Source organism: Camarhynchus parvulus, chromosome 3, assembly GCF_901933205.1.
Source record: "Camarhynchus parvulus chromosome 3, STF_HiC, whole genome shotgun sequence".
Taxonomy (NCBI): domain Eukaryota; kingdom Metazoa; phylum Chordata; class Aves; order Passeriformes; family Thraupidae; genus Camarhynchus; species Camarhynchus parvulus.
Genome location: NC_044573.1, coordinates 22690718 through 22714790, shown reverse-complemented (window position 1 = coordinate 22714790; position 24073 = coordinate 22690718). Strand labels below are relative to the sequence as shown.

Below are 24073 nucleotides of genomic sequence, written 5' to 3'. Positions count from 1 at the left end.
TATAAAGAACTTCTAATGCAAAGAACTGAAAGTGAATTTACTGTATTTGACACAATTTATGGTTGTTTCTGAAAAACTGTCTCCATATGCAGTAAAGCACACTTAAGCAGCGTTCAGTAAGATTCAGCAGTGACATGCTAGAAGAGCCAGATTTCAGAGGGGTTTCATTTGGAGCTTTTGATTGCTTTTAGAATAAGGAAGCCTGAGTATTAAGGACTTGAGTTGGGTCTCTTCCTCTAGCCTGATTGTAGAAGTTTTCCCAGAAGATGTGTAGCTGTTAGCACTGCAGATCACGGGTCAGTTGGAGAAAGTGCGGTAGGTGCAGTAGTGTCTGCCTGCGCTCCGGGAGCAGCGCCACGGGTTGCGGTGCCCGCCCCGCTGCCACACGCTGCTCGCCGGCCGCACCGCGGCTCCGGCAGCGGAAACGCGTCACGGCCCGAACCAAGCTCGGGGTCGCGGCGGGCAGGAGCGTCGGGACGGGGTTGAATTTGGACACCGCCTGGGACAAGTGTTCCCTGCCGATACTTCGTGTTCCCCAGCGCGGATCGCAGGAAGAAGTGCGCGCCCGCCCCCTGCACGGCACGCTGGCCGCCGCCGGCGGGGCGAGGCTCGGCCCCTGAGCTCACCCCCCTCCGCCTCTCCTTCCAGCCGCCCGCGGCCCCGCCTTCCCAGGGTGCGACGCCCTCCGCGCATCACCGGGCGGCGCCGGGCTGCGGGCACCGCCCCGCCGTGCGACAGCGCAGCGCGCCGGGCACCCACGTGGAGCGGGCCGGGCCGGGATGGGCAAGCGGCGAGGCGGGCGGGAGCTGCTGCGCAGCCTGAGCAAGAAGCAGAAGAAGCACCTGCGGGAGTTCGGCGAGGAGCACCCGTTCTACGACAAGTGAGTGCCGGGCTGGGCAGCCCGCTCCTTGCTCGCTGTTCGGTGCCGGGGCTGCAGGGCCGAGGGGCCCCGCTCAGCCCGGGCCGGCCCGGGCGGCCGCCGCTCCCGCTCAGGCTGGCCCTGGGCTCCGAGGGAAGGAGGGGAGCTGCAGCTGCATGGAGCACTGCCGCTCGCGAGCCGGGAATCTCCAAAGCAGAACGGAAAGCAGGAAATGTCGGCTGGGATTTTCTTGCAACAAATGCAAACTCTTATGGTGCAGCCCAGAGGCTACCACCAGGAGTGGGGAAAAGGAGGAGTGCGAGGTGGGCTCCTGTTTTGATACCAGGCCGGTCTCTTGGCTTGCCAGGGTTCCAGCTTTCCCACTGTTTACTCCGTGCTCGTTTCTGATCTCGGAAAGGGTATGAAAATAGAGTAGCGAAGAGCTGTGTGACAGGAGCCATTCCCTCCTCGGCGGGATGCCCGTCTGTCAAAATGACCACCTTCCCTTTGTACCCACGCGTGAACTTCTGAGGAAAGAGCTGCTTAGTCCCGGTGCTCTGTGACCTGTGCTGCTGCTGTAGAGCCTTTAGGAGCAGGCACGCAGTGTTAAGTAAGGTCTGTGTGTCCCCTGGGACCCTCCTGGCCTGTGTGGCTTGGGGTGGAAGGCCTGCTGCAGGGAGTGTCCTGTGTGTCACCCTGTACAGTGACGCTCAGTCCCACGCAAGACTCTGTATCTTATTGAAGGAATTGAGGTTAGTTTAAGCCCAGCTTGCACAGTGGCTTCTTTGAAGAATTGCAGTCCCAACACTGGTTAATTGATGCTGGTTTTCCTTTAGTTTGTGTCTGTTTCCCACTTCACAGACCAATATTTAGCGCTAGGAGTAGTCTCTGTCTCTGGTTAACTTTTTTACAAACTACTCTTGTGGCTAGGTGCTTTTAATTCATTTTGAGACCTCATCTTCTGATTAACAGTGGATTTTATTTCAAAATTTTTATTGATCAGTTGTAATGCCTGAGCACTTAGGCTTCATGTGCAGAGGGTCCCATCACCTGAGAGGGCAACCCTTAAGGTTTATCTTAAGGGTAAACACCCAGTCTGTTTTCTTAGGGAGACATGTGTGATGGTTTGGTTTTGAGCTTTCTTTTACTTCTTTAAACTTGCCTAACTGATCAAATCACTCTTCCCCTCATTTCTTTCATACTGTGTGTAACATCATTGGCAGAGTAAGGTATGTTAGTGTTTTCTTTTCAGGGTTTCTGGAAGACCAGAAGAAACTCAAATATGTGAACTGGTAATGTATTTTTATTCCTTCCTTACTTTTATTTTTGTGTAGCTTAGTGAAGTGAAAAAGTTAGCATTTCATGTTTCCAGCTTTTTCAGGCTGATTAAGTTGTTCCCCTTAGAAAACCAGTATTTAGGAGAAAAAGATGAATGTGATTTTTGTGTGGCTCTGAATTGTTCTCTGTGATGTCTGCCTCTAAACTCTTATACCATCAGAGGGCAGAAGCAGCAGTAAATAACAGCAGTTCTTAACTTTTTTGTGTATTAGTCACAGTGGAAGTTAGATCACACTCTAAGTTGTTGTTTTAATAATGTTGGTAAACTTAGTGTTGCATGAGTTAGGAGACTTAGTTCTCTGTTGAGCAAAGAAATATGTTAATACTCCTTCTTCAGATTGCCAGTGCTTTACTTTTTTTCAGTCAGGATTTGGTAACCTCCTTTATCATCAGATTAATAAAAGACTTCAAGGTTTTAATTTGTAAAGATTAATTAGTCTGTTTAATTTGTTTCCTTTAGCAATTATGCACATTAATGTAGTATTTACTGTTTTTTTTTTATTTTTGGGCTAAAAGAAACTAAGAAGGGAGTTAATGGTGTTGTGTGGATTCTCATGGTTTCACTATAGTTTTGGTTATAATCTGGACCCTGGTTTGTGCAAGCCCAGGACAGAACTGGCTCAAGTCTGGCTTGCTTGGAGTGTAGAGCTGTACAGCTGGACCAAACCTGACCAACTCCCCAGGGAACCATTGCCCTCTGACAGCTATTTCACTTACCTTCTTGAAAGCCAGAAGCATTTCCAGCATGCTCTGTCCCTTGCATGGGTGCCTTTCTACAATTTTCAATCCGCATGTGGTTTTCTTAGAAGAATCTGATGCTGATTCAGTAAATGCTTTGTCTGTGGAGGTCAAATGTCCTCACTCAGAGTAGGCTGTGAAAGAACTGGGTTTTGTGGTGCTCCAAGTCAAATTGGTGCAGAAAGAGGCACTTTACTCTGTCTCCCAAGATGATTTCAAAACCTAAATGGAGGTGTCCAGTATAATTATTGGCATAAAATGCTGGATTTTGAAAAATTCCGCTGCATCTATGTAAAGATTTAATGTGAGAGGGGAAACATAATAGTGCAAGTAGAAGTAAGGGTATTTGCCTGCTGCTTTATAGGCTGTTACTGTTGTTGCTGTTTACACTTGTGTTTTCCTTTCCAGTCTGATGATTCTGATAAATCAAGTAAAGAAAGTGACTCAGAGACTGAAGTGGAACAGGTCTCTGGATATCATAAGCTCCTGGCTACCCTGAAGACCTCGCCTGAGTCTGAGAGTGAGGAAGAGGAAGATGAAAGTGAATCCGAAGAAGCTGAGGAAAGTGAGGCAGAAATGGACAGTGAAGGGTCCCAGGAGACTGGAGAAGCAGAGGAAGGCAAAGAAGAGACAAATGACGTTCCAGAGGAGGAAGAAGGTAGATTGTCTTTTCCCATGCTGCTTTGGTGAACGTTGTTTGACTAATGTATGTTTTTAGCCAGGATCCTGGTGTAGACTGTCTTGTTGGCTGGGTGCTCTTCTGCCTTGGAGACTCTGTTGCTCCATTGGCTCTGTGTGGGTGGGAGCAGCAGCTGCTGAAGGATTTAGCAGGGGAAAGGGTAGCTGTGCTCATTTTCTGCCAGACAGACTGCTGCTGCTTCCTCAGATGTTGTTTGTGCGGCAGCACAGAGGAAATCCACATGGAGCAGCAGACCAGGGGTTCTCACCCACTCATGGGAGACACAAGCTGTTCCCTCAAGCAGCATCTGGCTTGGCTGTGCCACCGAGAGCAGGGAAAGGTTTGCCTCACAGCATGGGAAAGAATATGGAAATTGGAAGGAAACCTCCAGCTTTATGGCAAGGTGTCCTTATTCATGAAATCTGCAAAGAAATGCTGGGAGAGAGGAGTCAACCTTTAATCATTTCCAATTATTTAGGGTCTTCAGAAACTAAAAGTTAAATTCCTCAAGCAGGTTACTTCTTTAATTTTATCTGGGGGACCACATTTTGTGTTATGTAACATTTGTCATGCTAGCCAAAAGTCATCTTTTGGCTAGCATGCCAGAAGATGTAGATTACATGCTTTTATCTTTTTTCATAGTTTTGGGAGAAGAAATTCGGTAACTCAAAGGGAACAACATCTACAGACAATAACTTTTTCAGGAGAAAATAACCTGTTTCTTTCTAACAATTGACAGCCACAGACACAGCAGAGCAGATGCTCAGCCAGGAGCAGGCTGATGGCACAGATACCCCTTGTGACCCACGTCATGGAGTAATTGAGGAGTTTACTGATGTGAAACATGAATCTGAATTTAGCTTGGAAACCAATTTCATGGAAGAGGAGAGTGGAGATTGCAATGCAGATAGGAGAGACAGCAGTTCTTCACAAGCTCTTCCAGAAGGTAAAAAACTGTGTTTGTGTTTAAGGATCTGCCTTTAGAGGAGTATGTGTAAACATGTTTAAATTGTCCAACACCCTAGTGATGGGCTGTACAGTTTCTAAGTTCTTCCACTTCATTATTCATGCTGCCCACATGTCAGCTGGTTACATAAGGGACCCTTAACACTAATGCAGATGTGTAGCTGAACCATTCGTTCTCTGTAGCCCCTGGGGACTGGGATTCATGTGGGGTTTCTGCTATGACTGGTAAAGCTTAAAGTATCAGGAACTTGAAAAGTGTGTGGAGGTTGTTATCCTGTTCTGCTGCTTTAATAGTAGTTTTAAAAGCCACTGTAATACAAAGAGCTCTGCAAGCCTGCACTTGACTATGGAAGATGTTCTTGGCACAAACAGCACAGTAGATAATCACAAAGCTGACCTGTGAGGGCATCCTTCACATCTCAGTGGAGTTAGAGGTCAGATTCTGAGAAGCTTGGAGCAGCCACAGTAATTTAGACAAATGCTCAGCGCTCTCAGAATTTTGAAGGTGATGCAGAGGAGTCTGACTGCACCAGGATCAGGAGTGAAGCATCAGCAGAGCACATGTAGTGTCTTTGAAGGGTGTATCCCAGAATCTCAGTGCACTGATGGATGCATCTGAAGCTCCAGTGTTGGAGCTGTCCCACCATATGTAACAAATAACTGTGTTGCAGGGGTGTGCGATCCTTCAGCGACAGGGCACTCACTGGTGCTTGCACAGCTTCTGCTCATATTTAATGCTCTGTGCCTTTAATATCAGATGGCATAGTTTGAGAGAGAGAAATATGTTTGTAGCATCCCTAGTGGTGCTGGCTTGTCATCTTGGAGCAGCAGCTGACATTAGATCTGGGAGGCAGCCTGGGTGATACATGAAATGTGTGGAAGCATCAAAGGGCCATGTGATAGAAAAAACAGCTCGTTCTTGTTACCATGAGAATATGACTTAGGCTGCTGGCATTGCATTTTAATGAGAACAGTAGCTCTCCAACTGCATGCTAAGTATCCTAACAGCTTTGTTCCACCTATAAATGATGCACTACTTCTCAGTGGATTCTTGCAGCTTGAAAGTGTCATTATAATCTACTACAGAAAATGAATCACCTAAGATAGCAGAAAGAGGATGAATTTCTACTCCAGTCCCAGGGTCACTAAAATTCCTGAAAAGGCATCCCATTACTCCCTCTACTTCATTGGGAAAATGTTGGAATTGGTAAAACTCAACTGAGGAGAGACCCTGAAGAACAGTTAAATGATATCCAGTTCATTTCCATTTCTGGAAAAATTTTCTCAATTTTTTTTTCAGTGCCATGATCAGTAAATGTCTTGACTTTTGCCCGGGTAACTTGTGTGTGGGCTGGATATTTGTTGGCAAGCACCAGTGTTCCCTGATTAGTTTTCTTTATGCAGTGAATGCTGCTGTGCTGCAAGCAGGATACAGGGCTTGGCTTTCAAAATTAACTTTGCATGTGACTTTGTGCGTGCCAGTCTCTTTGAGTATAATGTGATTTAACAGTTCTTTGCTTCTCTTTTCCTTTCCAAAAAGAAATGCTGATTAGATAAATCAGACTTTTTCTCACTCCAGGCAATTTTTGCCCCCCTTCTCCACAACTCGCCTAATATTTCTCTGCTTTATTACAGACTGTGTTCACATCATGGGCCAAAGCCCTGGGCAGAACTGTTTGTAAATTAGGAAGGTTAGCAAGTTCACTTGGGACTTTACTATTGACAGCCTTTTTCACCTGCAAGCAATGGACATGCCAGAGCTTAAGGCAAAAACTTGCCACTATTTTCCAGTACATATTGTTTTCCTGTCTAACGTTTGATTAGTGCTTGAAAATTCTAGTAGTTCCATAAGTGCTTCTTTTTCTTTTTTAAAAGCAATCTGTCAAATCTGTTCTCTCTGTTCTTTGCAGAGAGAATTTGACATCCTTCCTCTCATCTCCAAGTGCTTTGAAATAACTAGTTTTAATTGTGGTGTTGGCCAGCATGGAGACTGTTCATCTCATTTGCAAATCCATTCTGCAGCTTGATTCTACTATTAGCTGCAATAGTTCTCAGGCTATTTTTTTGTTTTTACTGTAAATAGATCCATTTAAGCAGCACATGGACAAAGAACTTGAAGAAAAGGAAATAGAGAAAATATCTGCACTTCCTAAAACTTCAAGTCCAAGTCAGGTAATAATTTTCTGTAGCCATCCAGCATTCCTAAAGATGCCTGGATCAAAATAATCCTTTTTTTATATAGGTGCAGTCGATCACAATTGCTATTATTAGCTGCTGGCACTAGAATTATCAAGATTTTTTCACTGTGTTGTTGTTGAACTGTTTTCTTCTTCATTTACTGCTGAGCAAGAGTTGAAATGTGAAGTCTGCTGTTCTTGGAGGCATCTGCTGACACACCTGAAACACATAGCTTTAGATTTTGAGCTGTAGTCTCAAAACCTTGACAAGGGGTGGAAACAGGGCTTGTTTCTGAGTGGTGACAGCACAATGCCAGCGATGTGCTCTGCAGCTGAACTTCTGTGGTGACCATGTGCACTTTTAAAGGTACTTGTGATGCACTTTCACATTCCTGCTTCAGGATGGCTCTGTCCCTGTACACGTTTACAAGCCAGTGAAGGGGAATTTATTATTTATATTACTTTATTACTTAATTCTGGCAATAATGTGTGAATTACATTACCAGAAAACCACCTCATTGCTTGACAGAGAATATGGGTTTTCAAAATACTCATTTTTTGACAAACCTTTGCTTCAGAACTTTTCCACATCTGATTTTGTTTGGAGACTTGCCTCCCATTCTGGTCAGCCATATGCTGGGTGACATTCATTGGAAGATATCCAATGGTTAGTTAGTCAGAGAAAAAGCTGTGATTTTTTTTTAAATTTAATTTACTTTTTTGGCACATGTTGGCCAAAATTACCAGTGCCACCTGAAGCAATGCATGATATATCTTTGCTTAAATTGGTGTAGCTACTTTATGGGGACAGCTGGGGACAACTTGCATGGCAGAAGGCTTAAAGTTTAGAGTTTTCCCCTACTACACTGATAGCTGTCCAAAATCAGACAGACACCCAACAAGACTGCATTTAACAACTGTATCACAACTTCTGGGATTAGCCCCTAATGGGTTTATTTTCTTCTTGATCAAAGTATGTACTCATTGGGGTCAGCTGGTAAGCACAGTTGGACTGCAGGGTTCTCATCTCGTCCCTGGTTTGAGCCACTGATTTGCTGGGTGGGTTAGGCAGAAAATTCCTCAGTTTCCTCTGGCATGGGAACAGCTACAGACACATCATTGCAAGATCCATCCAGATCTACCAAGCTGAAATTTTTATTTATCCTGGCAGACTCTCAATGGGATTGCATATTGGAAAAAAAAAGTAAAAATATTGTATTATGAAAATATGATGTCCTTAATCTCACAAACTTGATTAAAGTTGATATCACCAGCTGTGGTGATGTGCTTTGAAGTGTGCAAGGTTTGCTACATATGACTCCTCAGTGTTGTTGGCTTATTTTTTTTCCAGTGGCCAAGGCTGGGTCAAGTAGTTTTTTCTTCCCCTTTGGAGAAACAGAAAACTTTCAAAGCAGACAAAGAAGTTGATGTCACACAGCTTCATCTCCACAAGCCTTTGGAATCCACTTGGCCAAAAGTGAATAAACAGTTTCTGTCTGCAGCGGACAAACCAACTGATTCCTCTTTTACCCCGTTACAAAGAGAGCTGTTCTGTATCATGAATTCCTACCGGGACTTGTTCTACCCGGAGAGAAACGCTCTAACAAACGGAGAGGAGATCCGGCACGCTTACTGCCTGCACGCCCTGAACCACGTGCTCAAGGCCAACGCCCAGGTGCTCAGCAACAACGCCAGACGGAGGGACCGAAAGCCAGGCACTGACACCGATGATCACCGGGACCAGGGGCTCACCAGGCCTAAGGTGAGGGAGCTCTGGTTCCCTGAGCCCCACCCTGGCTGCCTGCTCAGGCTGTACAAACATCCTGGTAGTTTACCCACAAGTATTTCTGCTGCTGCTCTCTCAGGGAATGTGTTCCTGGGCATATGCCTTTCTACATTCCTTTATCACGCCTGGAAGTTGTCCTCCATGGCCGGGAAAATGCCGTGTGAGAAGCAGTGAGCTCAGGGCTGTTAGCCAGCCTGGTTCTGTGCAAAGCCATGAGTTTGACTTAATCTGGTTTTTTGTCCCTATCACCACAGACTGATAAGTTTTCTTGCTTCCATATTTAAATCTGCCAGTGCTGACAGGTGCCTCCATATCAATCTTCAGTATCAGTGCAGGTAGTGTAGAGTCTGTCACTCAATGTGAGATGTGCCAAAAATTCTTTAGTCCTTAGGCACTTGTAAGGACTTGCCTGCATGAAAGGATCTTTCTGTTTGGGCCCCAAACCAGTCCTCCCTGGATTCACAGCATCCTGTAGTTGATAACCAAGTGGATTCAGCTATGACAGCCTGTCACCAGTGTGCCAGCTGCCTGTTGAACAATTCCAGAGAGCTGGGTTTCAGTGTTTGCTGCATGCCTAGCAAATCTCCGGTTTCTGTGTTGACTCCCCCGTTAGCCATTTATATTTTGGAGTTCTGTGCAGAAATTACTGCCACCCTTCCAAGAGCCAGCCCTTGACCCTGTCTCTGTGTCACAGCAGCTCTTGCTTGCCTGGAGAACGTGCTTAGTTTTCAGTTCTCTTGAGTGAGCTGGGCAACCAGGCTGAGCTGCTGGCCAGGCCCAGTTCAAGAGCAGTGCATCCCAGTGCATCTTCCCTCCCTGCTGCTTGTCAGAATGGTTTTGTTTGGACTGTTGGGATGCCCCACAGGCAAGCCAAAGTTTAATTAACTTATGTTTAATGGCAAGTGTTCGTGTGTGATGGGTTACTCTCTGTCACTGTTGATCTGCACAGGTGCTGATGATAGTGCCCTTCAGGGAGTGTGCTCTGCGCATTGTGCATGTTTTCATCAGTCTCCTCGAAGTGAATGACAAGAAAAAAATAGATGTGAGTAACAAAAAGCGCTTCAAAGGGGAGTATGGCTCTGACCCAGAAGAGAAGCCCCCCAACCTGAAAAGACCTGAAGATTATGAAGCTGTCTTTGCTGGCAACATTGATGACCACTTCAGAATTGGTAATAACCTACTGAACAGATGATTTTTGGCTTGTACAGAACTGCTATGGAACAAATTTTTCCCAAATGCCTTAGAGCTATCAGGGCTGGAAGTTTGGTGAGACTCTAGGCTGTGTGGTATTCCTGCCGGTTTTGCCCTGGCAACCTGGATTTTTCTGAAAATCTTTCTTGCCTTTCCAGAAATTAAAAAGAAAGAGAAAATAGAGAGATAATTATTTTCACATCAAGTTCAGAATCATTTAAAATGCAATGACAGCTTTATTCTAGCAGGACTGCCCACACCTCATTTTGAAGATAGCCTTGATTATGCAGCAAAATCTTTTCATGTTATAAAAAAAAATCTTTAGGCCTTAATTAGCCTGTTCACAATGTCTTGTGTAATGGTTGGAACAAAATTAAAGCTCAGTACTGAGCAAAGCAGTTTTCTGCTTTGCTTCCAATGGTTTTCATGGAAGCACATGGGTAGCCAGCAAGTAGGAGTGTTGGACAAGCAGAAAATGTGAGGCTGTTTCATATAATATTGTAAACTTATGCTGTTTAGTAACTCAGTGTGCATAGAACTAGCTAGTGGCTGGGTTCCTGGAGCTGCTAAGATGAGAAGGCAGTTTTTCTAACTTAACTTGATAGATCAGAGGCTTTTGAAATACTGCATCTTGAAAGATAAATTGGCACCCCAAGAAATGTAATGATACAGTGGAAGATGTGTGCAGGTTGCAGTCAGTCTTTCTTCCTTCCCCAGTGAATATCTCTCAGGCTGAGAGCATCTTACTTTCAGTGGCATAATAATTTTCCTTTCAGTCCTCTCCCATACCACACTCTGCTTGTTCCACTTACTAAGTGTTAAGACATGATTGAAGAAACTTTCAGTGCTGTTAACTTGCAGAGGCAAATTATAGAAGCAGAATAATTTCTCTTTCTTACTGTGCTGCACACCCTGTTACTTCTGCACAAAGATCTAATTTAAAGCACATTTGTTATGCCTTACTGAAACCACCATTCTTTCACATTTTTAAAGAGAAAAAAAGACTTGATGTTTCTAAACTGTATATATGCTGTGACAAGTGATATCTTCTTCCTGGAAATTCAACCAACAGAACCTTTCTTTTTTTTCTTTCTTTTTTCATTTTTATTCTTGGGTTTAAATAGACAGTAGGAGGGGTCCCTACTGCTGTCTCTGAAGTTCTTGGGACTTCAGCTGAAGCCATTTTATCTGCCTTCAGATGGACAGGGAGAGAAGTTGGAGAGACTTTGTTGGGCAGATTGAAGGAGGTGGTTTGAATGTGTCTGCACTAGCTGCATTTTTAAGACCAGGAAACTGTGGGTTCTGGAAATGCAGCCACGTAGTTATGACACAAACTCCTTTGATTCCTTCCCTTTCGTGTCTATAACGTGAGAGGTGGTGCTGCATAGGCTGGTTCAGAATGTACCCTGCAGCATGTGGTGTGAGCAGCAGTGTAGGTGCAAGACTTTAGTCACTGTAGCATGAAGAACCTTGTCCTTTGTGGTTTAGTAGCAAATCTTTCAGCCCTGTGAATAAAGAGAGTTGATAGTCAAGAGATCCACCCCAAATCTTTCATGACAGATTAAATTAACAGTTACTGTAATACCCAAAGTTCAGGATTTGGGAGAAAGGAGTAGTTAATAATTTCTGCATTTTTTTTCTTAAGTTATTCAGTCTCCTCATTCCCCTGTTCAGCAGAAAATCAGAAACAATATGTTTCAGTTAAAAATTTTCATTCAGATTATGAAAAATCTTTTAAAAAATAATACAGCAATGCTTTGCCAAACTGCATGAAAATTTTCCACATGCTTGTCAAATGGGGGTAGGGTGAATAAGCACTTCTTGGGGAAAGGAGTGTTTCAGACATATTAGTTGTGTCCAGCTATATTCATCAGTGTGGGGAGAGGAAATGGGGGAAATTACTGTTCCAGAGCCTCCTGGAGGAATGTCGTTGATAATTGATGTTAACTGAGAAGTTGCTGTTGGTGTTGTTGGACAGGTGTTGCAATCCTGCAGAAGAGCATGAGACTCTATGCACCCTTCTACTCCTCAGACATCATCATTGCCTCTCCCCTGGGCATCAGGACTGTCATTGGTGCAGAGGGGGAGAAGAAAAGAGACTTTGATTTTCTGTCATCAATAGAAATCCTCATTATTGATCAAGCAGACATTTACCTGATGCAGAACTGGGAACATGTCCTGGTGAGTTTTCCAGATATGTATTCATTTTTGTGCTGTGTTTTCCATATATGTCCATTTTTGTGCTGTGCTGTGTCTTACTGGTCTGATGTTACTCAGTTTTGGCAATGAGCAGTATTGCTGTTTTTTACTGTCTTGATTCTAGACATGGATGTTCATTTCTTTTCCTCCCTCCACCCTGATATTTTCCTTATACTAAGAATATTCTTTCTACAGATTTTGAGTAGTATTCAGGACACGTTTTCTCTAAAACTTAGTTTGGTGCTTTAGTAGTATATATTCATCAAAGGTGTTTTTGGACAGTTTTAATTATCTTGCAGCATTAAGAATGATGATTCCTTTAATCACATCTGGGAGAAATTATACCAGGTGTCTGACTGCCGAGTATCTCAGTCAGATTGCAGCCATGTGAGGAATCTGGGCAGCCTAATTCAGGTTCCTCCAGAAAGCAAGAGGAGCTGTTGCATGTCTCCACTGATGGCAGAGATGCTAAGCATTAGTCATGTACAGAGTTAAACAGTATGAAGGGTTTCCTGTACATTTAATGCAAGGAGCTCTTGGATTGTAGCTAGTCTGCAGCAGTACCTCTGCTTTTTGGCTTTTGGTTAATAAAAGTTTTCAGGATTGAAATCCTAGGGTTTTCTTTTCCACATTAAAACACCTCTGAGGTACCTGGACCAGAAATTTTGACTACATGATGCCAGTATGCATTTTGGATGAGTCCAGAAAGTCTTCTTCCCTCAGGAGTCACAGAAAGGGCACATGAGCCTACACAATACCCAAGGAATGAGTCTTGGAGTCTGTTTTCTGTTTTTCCCTTTGGGTGCAACTGCCTGCCAAGTGGTGGCAGGGATGCCAGTCCTAGGCATTGTTCCCTGAGGGTAAAATGTGGTGAATTTCTTCAAACTCTACCCAAATGTGATGAGAGCTGAGCTGTGCTTGGGCTTCTTTTAGCTCAGAAACCTTGGGCCCATTGACTTTAGTACAAGCAAATCCATTATAGTTGCCCCAGGAGAAGATTAGAAAGTTACTGTTTGTGGTGTCTAAAGAGATGGTAACTTTCAGTTCTGTGGCAGGAAATCAAGTAAATTGCTCTTGCTGTGGTCAGTAAATCCCAGACGGTGGTGTCTTGGGAGATGCTGCTTGTTTGTATTCTGTGCTGCCTTGCTGGTCCCTGCCCTCTTTCCCACTTCAGTTAAGGCTTTTGCAGGCAGTCAGGGATGTCAGCAGTGATGTGTCTTCATCCGTGTGTGCAGCACCTGATGAAGCACATTAACCTGCTGCCTCTGGACTCCCACGGCGTGGACTTTTCCCGAGTGCGGATGCTGAATCTCAACAACTGGTCCAAGTACTACCGGCAGACGCTGCTGTTCAGTGCCCTCCAGGACCCCCAGATCAACTCTGTCTTCAACAAACACTGCTTCAATTACATGGGGCAGGTGAGCTCACAGAGCAGCTGGAATGCTGGTGCAAGGGAGGGAAGAGGAAGAGAAAACCCAATTGCATAAAAATTCTGTAACTCAGCTGCTGAAAGACTGTGTGCCTATCATTTCCCTCGCCCAAATGTTTCAGTCTGAATCCATGACATTACATACTATGCCAGAGCCACGAAGAGCTGCTCCTCATGCAGTGATGCTTATTTGATATTTTTCTTTCATAGTAGCTGCTGTTTCATGTCAGAAATCAGATTTTGGGTTTTTTAATTTGACAGACTCGAGTTATTTTGTTTTACTTATTTTGTTGTTAAATGGGGAGTTCATCTGCTTCCCTTTTTTTATCTCCTACTGTGTAAGTTGCATGAGCCGTTAGTATTTTGAAAGAAACAGGAGAAGTAAAAACTTCAGGAGACTATCTCAAATATACAGGATTCAGGGCATAAGCAGTCATCGTGTATTTAACAGACCTGGTTTGTCTGTCATGACTCTGGTTTTGTATTGGAGCTTTCTTAAAAACAGCCTTGTGCACTGTTTTTCTTAAAAATAGCCTTGTGCTGTCAGATGTGAGCTGCAGAAAGCTGACTGCAGTGTGCCTGCCTTTGGAATGCTGCTTCCCTGAACATCCTGCTTCCTTCTCACAGGTGGCCATCCGCAACGTGCCGCTCACTGGCTCCATCAGCCACGTTGTGGTCCAGCTTCCTCATGTTTTTCGGAGATTAGAAGCTGACAGTGTAACTTCTGTGATAGATGGCAGGTACTGTGTGTCTCACACTGTTTTGCTGTGCCCTAATGACTGCAATTTCAGACTCAGTGGAGCGTACTGCAGAGCACACTGTGGGTTCACCACACAAGTACATCTTCATTATTCCTCAGGTGTAGGCTGGGCTCTGCACAGGTGGAGGGGGGGAATACTGACCTCCTTGCCAAAGGCACTGGAGAATACAGTCTGGGGAAGAAATACCAATCTTTTCCACAATTGTGTAGTGCTGGTAATGCCTTTTATCTTTTACACATGTAGAAATCCTGTGAAATTAAAAGAAGGAAAAATGTAGTGAAAATCTTTGGCAGTCTGTTGTTTGATGATACTCCTGTCTGAGCTCATATCAGTATTACAAAGCTGAAGTCTCACTCTGGTTAAAACACATTTGTTTTTTTAAATTGAGGTTTCAGTTTTTCATTGACAAAGTTCTGCCCGAGTACCGCGACGCCATCATGTCCCACACGCTCATCTACGTCCCCTCCTACTTCGACTACGTGCGCCTTCGCAACTATTTCAAGAAAGAGGACCTGAACTTCACTCACATCTGTGAATACACCAAAAAGGCTGCTGTCTGCAGGGCAAGGCGCTTCTTCCTCAAGGGAGAGAAGCAGTTCTTACTGTTCACTGAGCGTTCCCACTTCTACAAAAGGTGAGTTGTGGACTGAGTTTCCCCTCTGAGTTGCATGTGTGCCGTTCTGAAGGTAGAGTCTGACCTTAGTCATGGATGGGCTGTGCTGCTTTTTGAATCCGTTGGATCCCTCTGAGGACTTCTTTGACTGAAGTAAGAGTTGTTAAGTTTACTTTCAAGTTCTTCCCTGTTGTCAGCAGTCCCTTTGCAGAGACTTTAATATTTTGTTATGAGCAGAGCTTTATTCAGGAAGGTGAGTGCTGCCAAGTTCCAGTGATGTCAGGACAGGATGATACAGCCTGCAAATGGGATTCATTGGGCCTTTTATTTGTGTTCATCTGTGCCACAGTAATTGTATAAAATTTTGGAAGGAGTATATAATTGGTTGAATAATGCAATATGGCAAGCTGAGGCCACTTGGAAAATTTGTTACATCCTGACTAGAGCTGCTTTCAAGTTCCTAATGGAACAGGATTTTTTTCTATTAGCAGATGTGTTGGCAAATACGAAAAGTTTCATGAGGCTTGGTCTGATCAGGCTTCACTGCATTAAAATCCAAGCTGCAGAGGCTGACCACTTCATCAATTGGTAGTGGTTGGTACTTTAGAGGAAGTCATTGTACCTGGCATTGTGAGATTTTCCCCCTAAATTCCACTTCTCTGTTTGGTCTTCAGTCCGTGACACAGGGTTTGTAAAGTTGAGCTACAGCTGATGTGCGTTGAGGTTGATGGAAATTGGAAGACTTGATAGAGAACTGATGTTTTATCATGCATATTTTGTAAAATTTGCCTCAGGTTTTTTGGTTTTTATTTTCTCTGCTACAGGTATACGATAAAAGGCATTAGGAACCTCATTTTCTACGAGTTGCCAACATACTCCCACTTCTACAGTGAGATTTGCAACATGCTGAAGGCCACAGACAGTGGGGTGGATGCCACTTGGACTTGTACTGTGCTCTACTCCAAGTATGATGCTCAGAAGTTGGCTGCAGTGGTTGGCATAGACCGCACTGCTCAAATGCTACAGTCCAAGAAGAATGTGCACCTCTTTGTTACAGGAGAAAATGATTGAGTGATTCTGCAGACTGCATGAGTGGATGGACCTGCATTTTACTCCTAATGCAGATTTTTATATTGCTTTTTAAAAAAGTATTAAACTTTTTACTCCCTTTTGTTAAATATTCTGTTGAAATTGTTTGTATAGTATTAAATTTCATATTTCAGTACTCTGCCCAACAAGAAATGAAGGGTGTCATTCAAAAAAGCAGGGCTTGGAAGGTGTTTTATGTGTAGGAACAAAATCAATCCAGAAACTGTTTTTCATGTCTATTAAAAAACTCATGGGTCAGTAAAGATTCATGCAGTGATAAATAGCTTTTGGTAGGAGTGTTTCATTTCATTTTCAGGTGTAGCAAACTCACTTTCTTTTCTCAGGGGGAAGTTTTTCTTCTTGTCTAGGATAAGGAAAATGCCCAAGTATTAAATGAGTCACTATTCTGTAAGTTTATACAAGGGAGGTGCAGGCAGGGCCTCTGTAGCACAAGTCTGTTTCTGAATGAGAGTTGGACTTGCTTCAAGTTGACCCTTATGAGAATCCTTAAATGTGCTTGGGTAGGAGCTATGGGTTTTGTGTTTTTCCTGGTGACCTAAGTATCTCTGCCTCCTATTTCCAACAGACCCTCTGGCTGGTCAGTTTTACCAAGGATAAGTACAAAACCAGGGGATTGCAAATGCCCTTGGGATGGTATCTGGCACCACAGGTGGAGGTGAGGTGGTTGGTTTGTCTGGTTGGTTTGTCTGGTTTTTCTCCTGGTGGTTGTAGATGGACATGGAAGCATCATGGTTCTGCCTTTTTCTTTTTCTCCTTCCAGGAAGCTAAGTGTAATCGAAAGGGAGTTAAAATTAGAAGGATTTGTTTAGGTAAGCACGTGCTAGGACCGCAGGAAGATTGTTCTCTGGAGGGGCAGGTAAGCCCTGTGTCAGGCCCAGTGCAAGGAGGAAGCATCCTGTAACAAGCTTTGAGGGAGTTCTTGTCTAGGAGGCTTAAGTAAATACACCAAAGTGAAATATACTCCTTGAGTAATTGAGGCACATGCTTTCTGCTAATTTTTGTCATATTCCTGATTCCTGTATTCCTCAAAAGCTGTGAGCTCCAGTAGTTATCATTTAGTAGACATGAAAATCCATGCAGTTTCTTGCTTTGCATTTTAAGTAATGTCTGTTAATTTTACATACCTCTGCTGCAGCACACAAGAATTAAGAGCCAGCCCCAGAAAACTTCTCCTGGTAGACATCTACAGCACAGAGCAGTAGTGACAGTCAAGGATTTTTATTTTATGGCCCAGGCTGGATGTGGGAGAATTATGGCTGTGCATATGAAAACAAGTGCACAAAATAGGATTAAGGAATTTCCTTTCTACACCGGATGTACTTAGCAGAGATAAGAGCTGACCTCTGAGGAAGCTAAAGTGGGATAGCTGCTTAGGGAGATAACATGATGCAGTGCAGCTCCTGTTTAAAGAAGCAGCAAGAGTTTTGTGCCAGAGCATTAACTCTGCAAGTATTTTTCTTCCTACACTGAAATTAAAAGCAAAGTGCCTTGAAGGGAGTAAGGCCAGACTGTAGACTGAGGCCCTCATGATTTTTTTATCAGCTACCTGGGTTTGTTGCTAAGACAAGCATGCTTGGAAATTTGAATTGTATATACCAGTGTCACATTTCTGATGTTGATTACTAATTATAACTCACTGATTGCCAAAGCTGTGTGTAAATGCCTCTTCACTGCCGTCAATAGGTGCTCGGAGCTGCCAGCACAGAGCCTTGGAGAATTCATGCACGAGGGTTTTGTGCCCTGACAAATTCTTACTTGCCTTAGTAGGGAGCCTCATCAGCCAGCACTGACCCTAGGCAGGAGTTCTGCCTAGCAGCCTGTGCTAGTGGGTCAAACAGGTTTGCTGATATGGGGAGCTCTTCTCTGTGCTGGTGTCAAGGTCCCTTTTTAATCATCTTAAATATTTCTCTGGGGCAGGGGTTTGTCCAAGACTGGTTCCAGAGATAGTTACTGGGAGATGATGAGCACCAAGGTCAGAGTTTGGCCCATCCTGGATGTGTGTTCATGGATACAAATGCTTTGCTTGCTGGGACAACTGCTGGCTCCAAATGAGTTACTTTGGAGCCCATCCTCCTGGTGATAATGTGGCTTTCAGGGGTGGCTGAACCTTACGCATTTGTGTGGGGACACTAAGTTTTAGAAATGGAATTTAGAGGGTTGGGTTTTTTTAAACTGTTCAACCCTTGTTCAAATTCTGACACAAATGGCACAAGAAAGGTGTTAGCAAGTATTATATTTTACCTATTTTTACTTGACAGCATGCAGTCTGCAGGGTATTTTGTCATTTTTTCACAAGAATGCACCAACGATGAGTAATTACTCATCTTGACTAAACAAATGTAAAACAATTTCCTTTTCATTTTGACCTCAGTACCAGACCTTTGGAAGGGTGATGGTATTCTTAAGAATCCATTCTTTCGTCATTGTTTTAGGAGGATCTCCGAGTCCTGACAACTAATCCTGTATTCTTTGGGAAATGTGCTGTACCACAGTGTGAGAGTCGACTCCCTGTTCCAGGCCCTGGCTGCTAACACTGAGGTGCCATAGCATTAGCGCCTAGCTTTGGGAAATTCAAACCCAAGGGTAAAAATAACTGGTGTTAGGATGGTAAACGAGAATTTCTCCTTAGTATCTCCTGCCTCAGGAAATTTCTAAGGAAATCCTACTAATGGATGACCAAGAGAAAGACATACCTGACTCTGTAGGAAAATTGTTCTTGCAGCTAAAGAGTTCATGTTCTAATGGAGCATTTTTTCACTAGTAAAACAATCAGGATAAGAGGTCTATTACATTTTGTTGCTCCTTTCAAAGATTACAAAAAGGCTTTTTTTTTTCTCTGAAAATGTATTTGCAGGATAGGAGCCAGCCTTCTGCTGCTGCCTGTATTAATGTGGAGGAGGGAGGGAAAGGTGACTTCAGGACAGTCTGTTTCCACGCTGGAGAGCTGCCTCCTGTGAAGAGGCAGGTTGTTGGTTTTGCAGCAGTTATTGGGAAACATGGGACGAATCACATGAGAGAGAAATTGGAGCATTCCTGTTAACAACAGCAGAATTAACAATTACTTTACAGCTGTGCTGTCACAGGCTGCCAGGGTTTCTCAGCTCTGCATTAGTCATGCTCCATGGCCTCAGCCTCAGGAGTTACTCTCCAGGGTTTGGGGATTTTTTGGGCTTGGTAGCCAAGCGTGTCTGATGAAACAGTTTGTGAAGGGGCCAGTTGAGAAGCCATCGTGGGGGGATGTAGGAGCAGCCTGTGCAGGGAGGGAGAGGGGTGTGAGCAAGGACAGGGTGCAGTCAGCCCCTGCTCTCCCCCAGCTGCCTGGGTGGAGGCAGCAGAGAGGGCTCCTCCCTTCCCCACAGGGGCCTGGCCAGAGGGCTCCCACAGCTCTGCCCTGGGAAGGGAGCAGTGCCCTGGGGGAGGTCACTGGACTGAGCCTTCATCTTCCACTTTGCAGGGCCTTAATCCCACAGGGAAGGTGGAGGTGGTGCTGGTGTGCAGGGCCAGGCTGCAGCCCAGGAGGGAGCCACAAAGCCAGAAACCTGACTGGGAAACACCACACAGGATTTAAGATGCACGTGTATTGCTGGAGCCAGAGCTCCTCCTGGCCAGCAGGGTGCTTTTGCCCACACTAAATCCAAGACATAGCTCAGTCCCTGTGGTTTAAAATCTCATTTTCTGTGCTGAGCTTGACAGTAAAGGGTAATTAAACAGCCCAGGGCTGGTTGTATTTTAATTTGCCATTAGCTTCAGTGGTGCTTGAGGGTTGCTTGCTTTATCAGGTGGACTGGGAGTTGGGCTGAGACCACCAGCTCTGGGATGGATAAACAGCTTACAGGTGAGAGCTGGTAATGGGAATTGGTTACCTGAATGGAGGTGAGGGAATGGCCATAACATTGAGTGGTACTTAAGGAATAAATATTTGATTGTGTGAGAGAGGTGCAGGAATTTCAGTAAAAGACGTGAGAGAGATGAAGGTAAGGTACAGAAAAGCAACACACAGGACAAAACCAGGATTGTAAACATGGAGCAGTTGACAATATAATTATGTAGTCACAACTAAAAACAGGAATTTGGCCTTGTTCTTTCAGACAATACAGGAAAAATCGCACTGAAGTCCTACATGCTGTACATGACATTACATTTCCAGGGTCAAATCCCTGACAGTGGCATAATCTAAAGAGATGTTGCCGGAAGTGAAGGATTTAAAACAGAGGTTTATCAAGATGCTGTAAGGTCTCTTATTAGCCCCTTCTTTAAGCTCTTACAAAAGGGGGACTTGGTAGCTGGGACCATAACTGAGTAGGTACTAGTACCTTGTTATTACTCAAAAAGAAGGAGAAATTTCCATTTTATTTACTTGCCCTGGGTGTCACATGTCAAAAGCCCTCACTGACATTTAATTTATATGTTAGTAAACAATATTCAGTTATAAAAATGTATACTTTAAAAATCAAAGTAGCAAAAGCAGAATCGATTTTGTACAAAGTCATGAACCTAGATATGACATGGATAAATGGGAACCAGTTAATATAATTTATTTGTACTTTTACAAGGTTTTTGAGAAGTTCCTTGATAAGAGGGGGCTTCTAAATTATTTGGTGAGGCTGGAAGGATCACAGCAGCTCATTGCAACAAAAACATCTCTAAGTTACCCTGTGCTATGTTCTCTGCTGACTATCTCTGTAGCATGAACGATCATGTTTCCCTCTCCAGCATTATTCTGTGAATTGGTCTGGCCCCACTCATTAGTTAATCACAGAATTAATGCTCCTTTAGCCTGGGAAAGAATTTGAAAGGAGGGGAGCATATCTGGCCTTGCAGCTGTTTGGAGCTGGGCTCAACAGGGAAGACCTGTTGAGAAAGAAAAGCCTATTGGAGCATCAAGAAATGGATGATCAGTCAGGAGGTGTCTTTGTGAAAAGAAGCCTTGTGGATTCCTCTGGTGCAGCCAGTGCTGAGTAACTGGAGAATAAGCCAGGTTTTCTGACAGCTCATGTTTCCTAGACATCACTGGACACAGCTCTGTGACTTAAATATTGAAATTAACTGCCCCTAAGCATGGTCTCACCCTTTCCCTGCTAAATTAAAGGACATGTTTAAATTAACAAAAAAAAATTACATTTGAAGTTCCAGGTATGAAACTTGGCTTGCTTCTGCTCTGTTGCCATCTCCCAGAGCAGGGGAAGAGCCAGTGGTAACTTGCATCACCTCTTCTGCCATTCCAAATCCTTCAGGCTGCTTTGTGCTTCATTTCTCCCTGCCATTCTCCCACATGGGTATTGTCAGTGGAGTTGGGTGGAATGCAGATAAATACTGGTGAAATGCAGCTAGCCCAGGAAAAGAGCCCCAAAGGAATAAATTAGTGTCTGAATTAATTCCTGCTACGAGCTGGAAGTTCTCCAGTAACTTCAGAAGCTGCTTGCTTGAGTCCAAAGGAAGGAGAGATCATGCAGAGATGGAGGTGCAGAAGCTCTTCAAGTGCTTACAAGCTTTGTGAAACCACTCACCTGAACTGGAGGCATGGGAATGTTTGGTGGAATTAGAAAGAAGACCACCTTGTCTCCACCACCTTCACCTTGTCAGGAATGGGAAGAACTGAAGCAGAAGTCAGAATCTCAGTAAGGTCCTCTTTCCAAAGAAGGAAGACCAAATGACAGTGCTCCAAATTTGAGCACCTGAATGTGCCACATGAGGTGCTTCTGGGAGGGAAAAGAGCAGGGCAAGTCTCTGTTCCTGGGAGGAGTCACAGCATGGGGAGGCCCCAGGGCAAGCACAAGGGTCAGGGTGCTGCTGGTGCACAAGCACCACCAAGACAGCCAGGTACAGAGCACCAAGTGCAAAGCTTCCTCCTGGGAGAGGACTAGGCTCCAGGAATTCTGCTGTACTTCTGTTAGAATACAGAACAGAGTGTGAAAGAAACTCAGATCCAGGGGGTTTTCCCCCAAAGGAAACTAATGGTACAAAGTACATCTTTTATTCCCATCAATCAGATGTAATTAGGTATCCTGTCCCTTCTAATTAAGGAAGGAAAAACAGGGAAGAGCCTCTCTCTTGTAGAAACCAGTGAGGTCTGAGGCCATCCCAGGACAAGCAGTGAAGGAAAGTGCAGAGTCTCTACCAAGCAGGAGAAGTAGAGCAAAAGTTGCCCTTCAGGTGTCACTCATCTACAATAAACAGATCTGCTGCCAATTTAGGGAGGGTTGCACCACAATAGGTCACTGTTGGTCTGGGTTTGCACATGTGTTGCTTTTTATTTTTAATTTCCCCCTAGTCTTTTCATGTTTTTTTTCTTAGAGGAGGGGCTCAAGCAGGATTTAGCAATGCAAATTGGCATGGTACAGATGTTTTGCCTGTGGTGGTGAAATGGCAGTGGTTTTGCCCTTCTAAATCAAAGAAAAGGAAGGAGCAGCAGGATTTTTTGAATGGATGTTTTGTAGCAGGAACCTCAATGGCCTCTTGGAGAGTAAAGTTAGTATTTTCCTTGTATTGTATTTTACTGAAGTTGTGGAAATAAAATATATTCAGTGGGCAACGAGAAGCATCAGTGTTCGTATTCTGGCAGCCTGCATCCTTAAACTTCTGGTCTCATGTAGCAATTTTTCAATGTTTTTCCCTTGGTCAAAAAAAAAAAAAAGTGCCTTCAGCAGCTAAAATGCTAACACATTTCAGTTGCAAGTGGTGAGCAAGGGGCCAGGACTTTTCAGCAGGTTATAGAGCATCTAATAAATCATTTATTGGCAAGGTTTAGAGCAATCAAACCTAAAGGAGAGCTTTTTACTTGGACTCACCTTCGGTATGAACTTCTCAGGTGCTTGTGCACACGTGTAGTAGTAAATTAAACAGATACAGGGCTCCCAGCTTATAGAAACAAGCCAAATATATGTTTCTTGAGTGCAGGGGCCATTCTCATGTTAAGAAATGACACTTTAGCAAGTGGCACTGTGCTGAGGAACCCATTCCAAAGCCACGTCAAAGGCTTTGTCAGCCTTTGGGCATCTTCTGTTACCTGCAGAGTAACTCAGGCATTTTCTTGTGCTGTGCTCCCTCTATTCCCACCTTTGCCAGTATGCAGATGGGTTCCTGGCTGACCTGTCAAGTGGGAATGGTGATGAGGAGTCCCAGTCATTCACAGCGAGGACATGGGAGCGCTCCATTCCCTGCTCGTACTGTGAGGCAATTAATGCAATTTGTGCAGTTTGGCTGAATGAACAGTTTGAAATGAACCATTGAGCCATCTGTTCCTGCAGCTGACATCAGGCGTGGCAGGAGTAGCAGTCAGCTTTGGCTGGGAGAGAAACATCTCACTGTCATTAAGGAAAGTTCAAGAAAGGGGGGCGTGGGTTTGCTTTTTTTCTTCCCCTTGTACTATTTTTAAAGCAAACGCTTTCTTTCATATTTTCTTGTGGCTCAGACTACATACCCCAGAGAATTTTCTGACCTCTGGTCTATGTCTTGGCAGCAGGGGAGTGGCTACAGCAAACACCTTCTTTTCTGACTGCTGGCATGCATTTGATGAGAAGGAGGTGCTCAGCAGCTTCTGAGCTTTACAGGTTTGTTTTGCTCTTCCCTTGCTCTGCCCATCTCCATATGCTGCTTTCTTGAGCTGAGGTGTTCTAGAAACAGCATCCCTTGAAACCAGCTCTCATGAAGCTTTTCAAAAGGTCTCTTGGAGGTCATATTTCATCCCCTAAAATTAATAAAGGCTACCTGATACAAGAAAAAATAATTATGCCATTAGTTGTAGGGAGCCCAGGAAAAACTGGACCTGTTCCTCATGGAAAAGAAGTGCTATGTACAGATGACGCTCAGGAACTGGGTGTTTGATGCTGGTTCTGTGCTCGTGCTCACTGAAAGAGAGCCACAGGGAACAGATGCTTATGGAGTTAATGCTGGTGGCAAAGGGATAAGATGAGCTTAGGGCAGGGAAAGTGTAAGCAGAGACTTAAGCAGAATATTTTAAGATTAAGTAGGCCTGGTGGACTGCATGTCTGAATAATGCACAGAGATGTGATGCAGGATTTCTCTTAACAGCTGTGGACAGGCAAGATACCAGCAGACTGGGAAAAAGCCAGGACAGTGCCTGTTTTTAATTAGAGCATCTGTAGGGAGTAGAGAAAAGTTAGGGAAATTTAAAGCCTTTGCACCAGCTCAAAACTTTTAGGATGAATTCCCAAAACAGCCTGGAAGCACTTACCAGAGAACTCACTGATCTAAAAATAACAACAAA

The 24073-nt window shown here is 44.1% G+C and overlaps 1 protein-coding gene across 1 annotated transcript; it reads left to right on the top strand.

The window, feature by feature from the left end:
• The first annotated feature begins 731 nt into the window (after positions 1 to 731).
• Positions 732 to 16096, top strand: UTP25 (UTP25 small subunit processor component). The gene is made up of 12 exons (XM_030946294.1): positions 732 to 880; positions 2112 to 2151; positions 3344 to 3593; positions 4354 to 4560; positions 6664 to 6752; positions 8109 to 8519; positions 9493 to 9712; positions 11713 to 11915; positions 13169 to 13351; positions 13990 to 14102; positions 14512 to 14757; positions 15561 to 16096. Exons 1-12 carry the CDS (start codon positions 780 to 782, stop codon positions 15805 to 15807), a joined length of 2310 nt encoding a protein of 769 aa, XP_030802154.1. The 5' UTR covers positions 732 to 779; the 3' UTR covers positions 15808 to 16096.
• The last annotated feature ends 7977 nt before the right edge of the window (positions 16097 to 24073 follow it).

Coding starts and splice junctions, on each gene's coding strand:
- UTP25 (XM_030946294.1), top strand. CDS start 780: ATGGGCAAGCGGCGAGGCGGGCGGGAGCTGCTGCGCAGCCTGAGCAAG. Junction 4,561..6,663: donor TTCACAAGCTCTTCCAGAAG/GTAAAAAACTGT, acceptor TACTGTAAATAG/ATCCATTTAAGCAGCACATG. Junction 8,520..9,492: donor AGGGGCTCACCAGGCCTAAG/GTGAGGGAGCTC, acceptor TGATCTGCACAG/GTGCTGATGATAGTGCCCTT.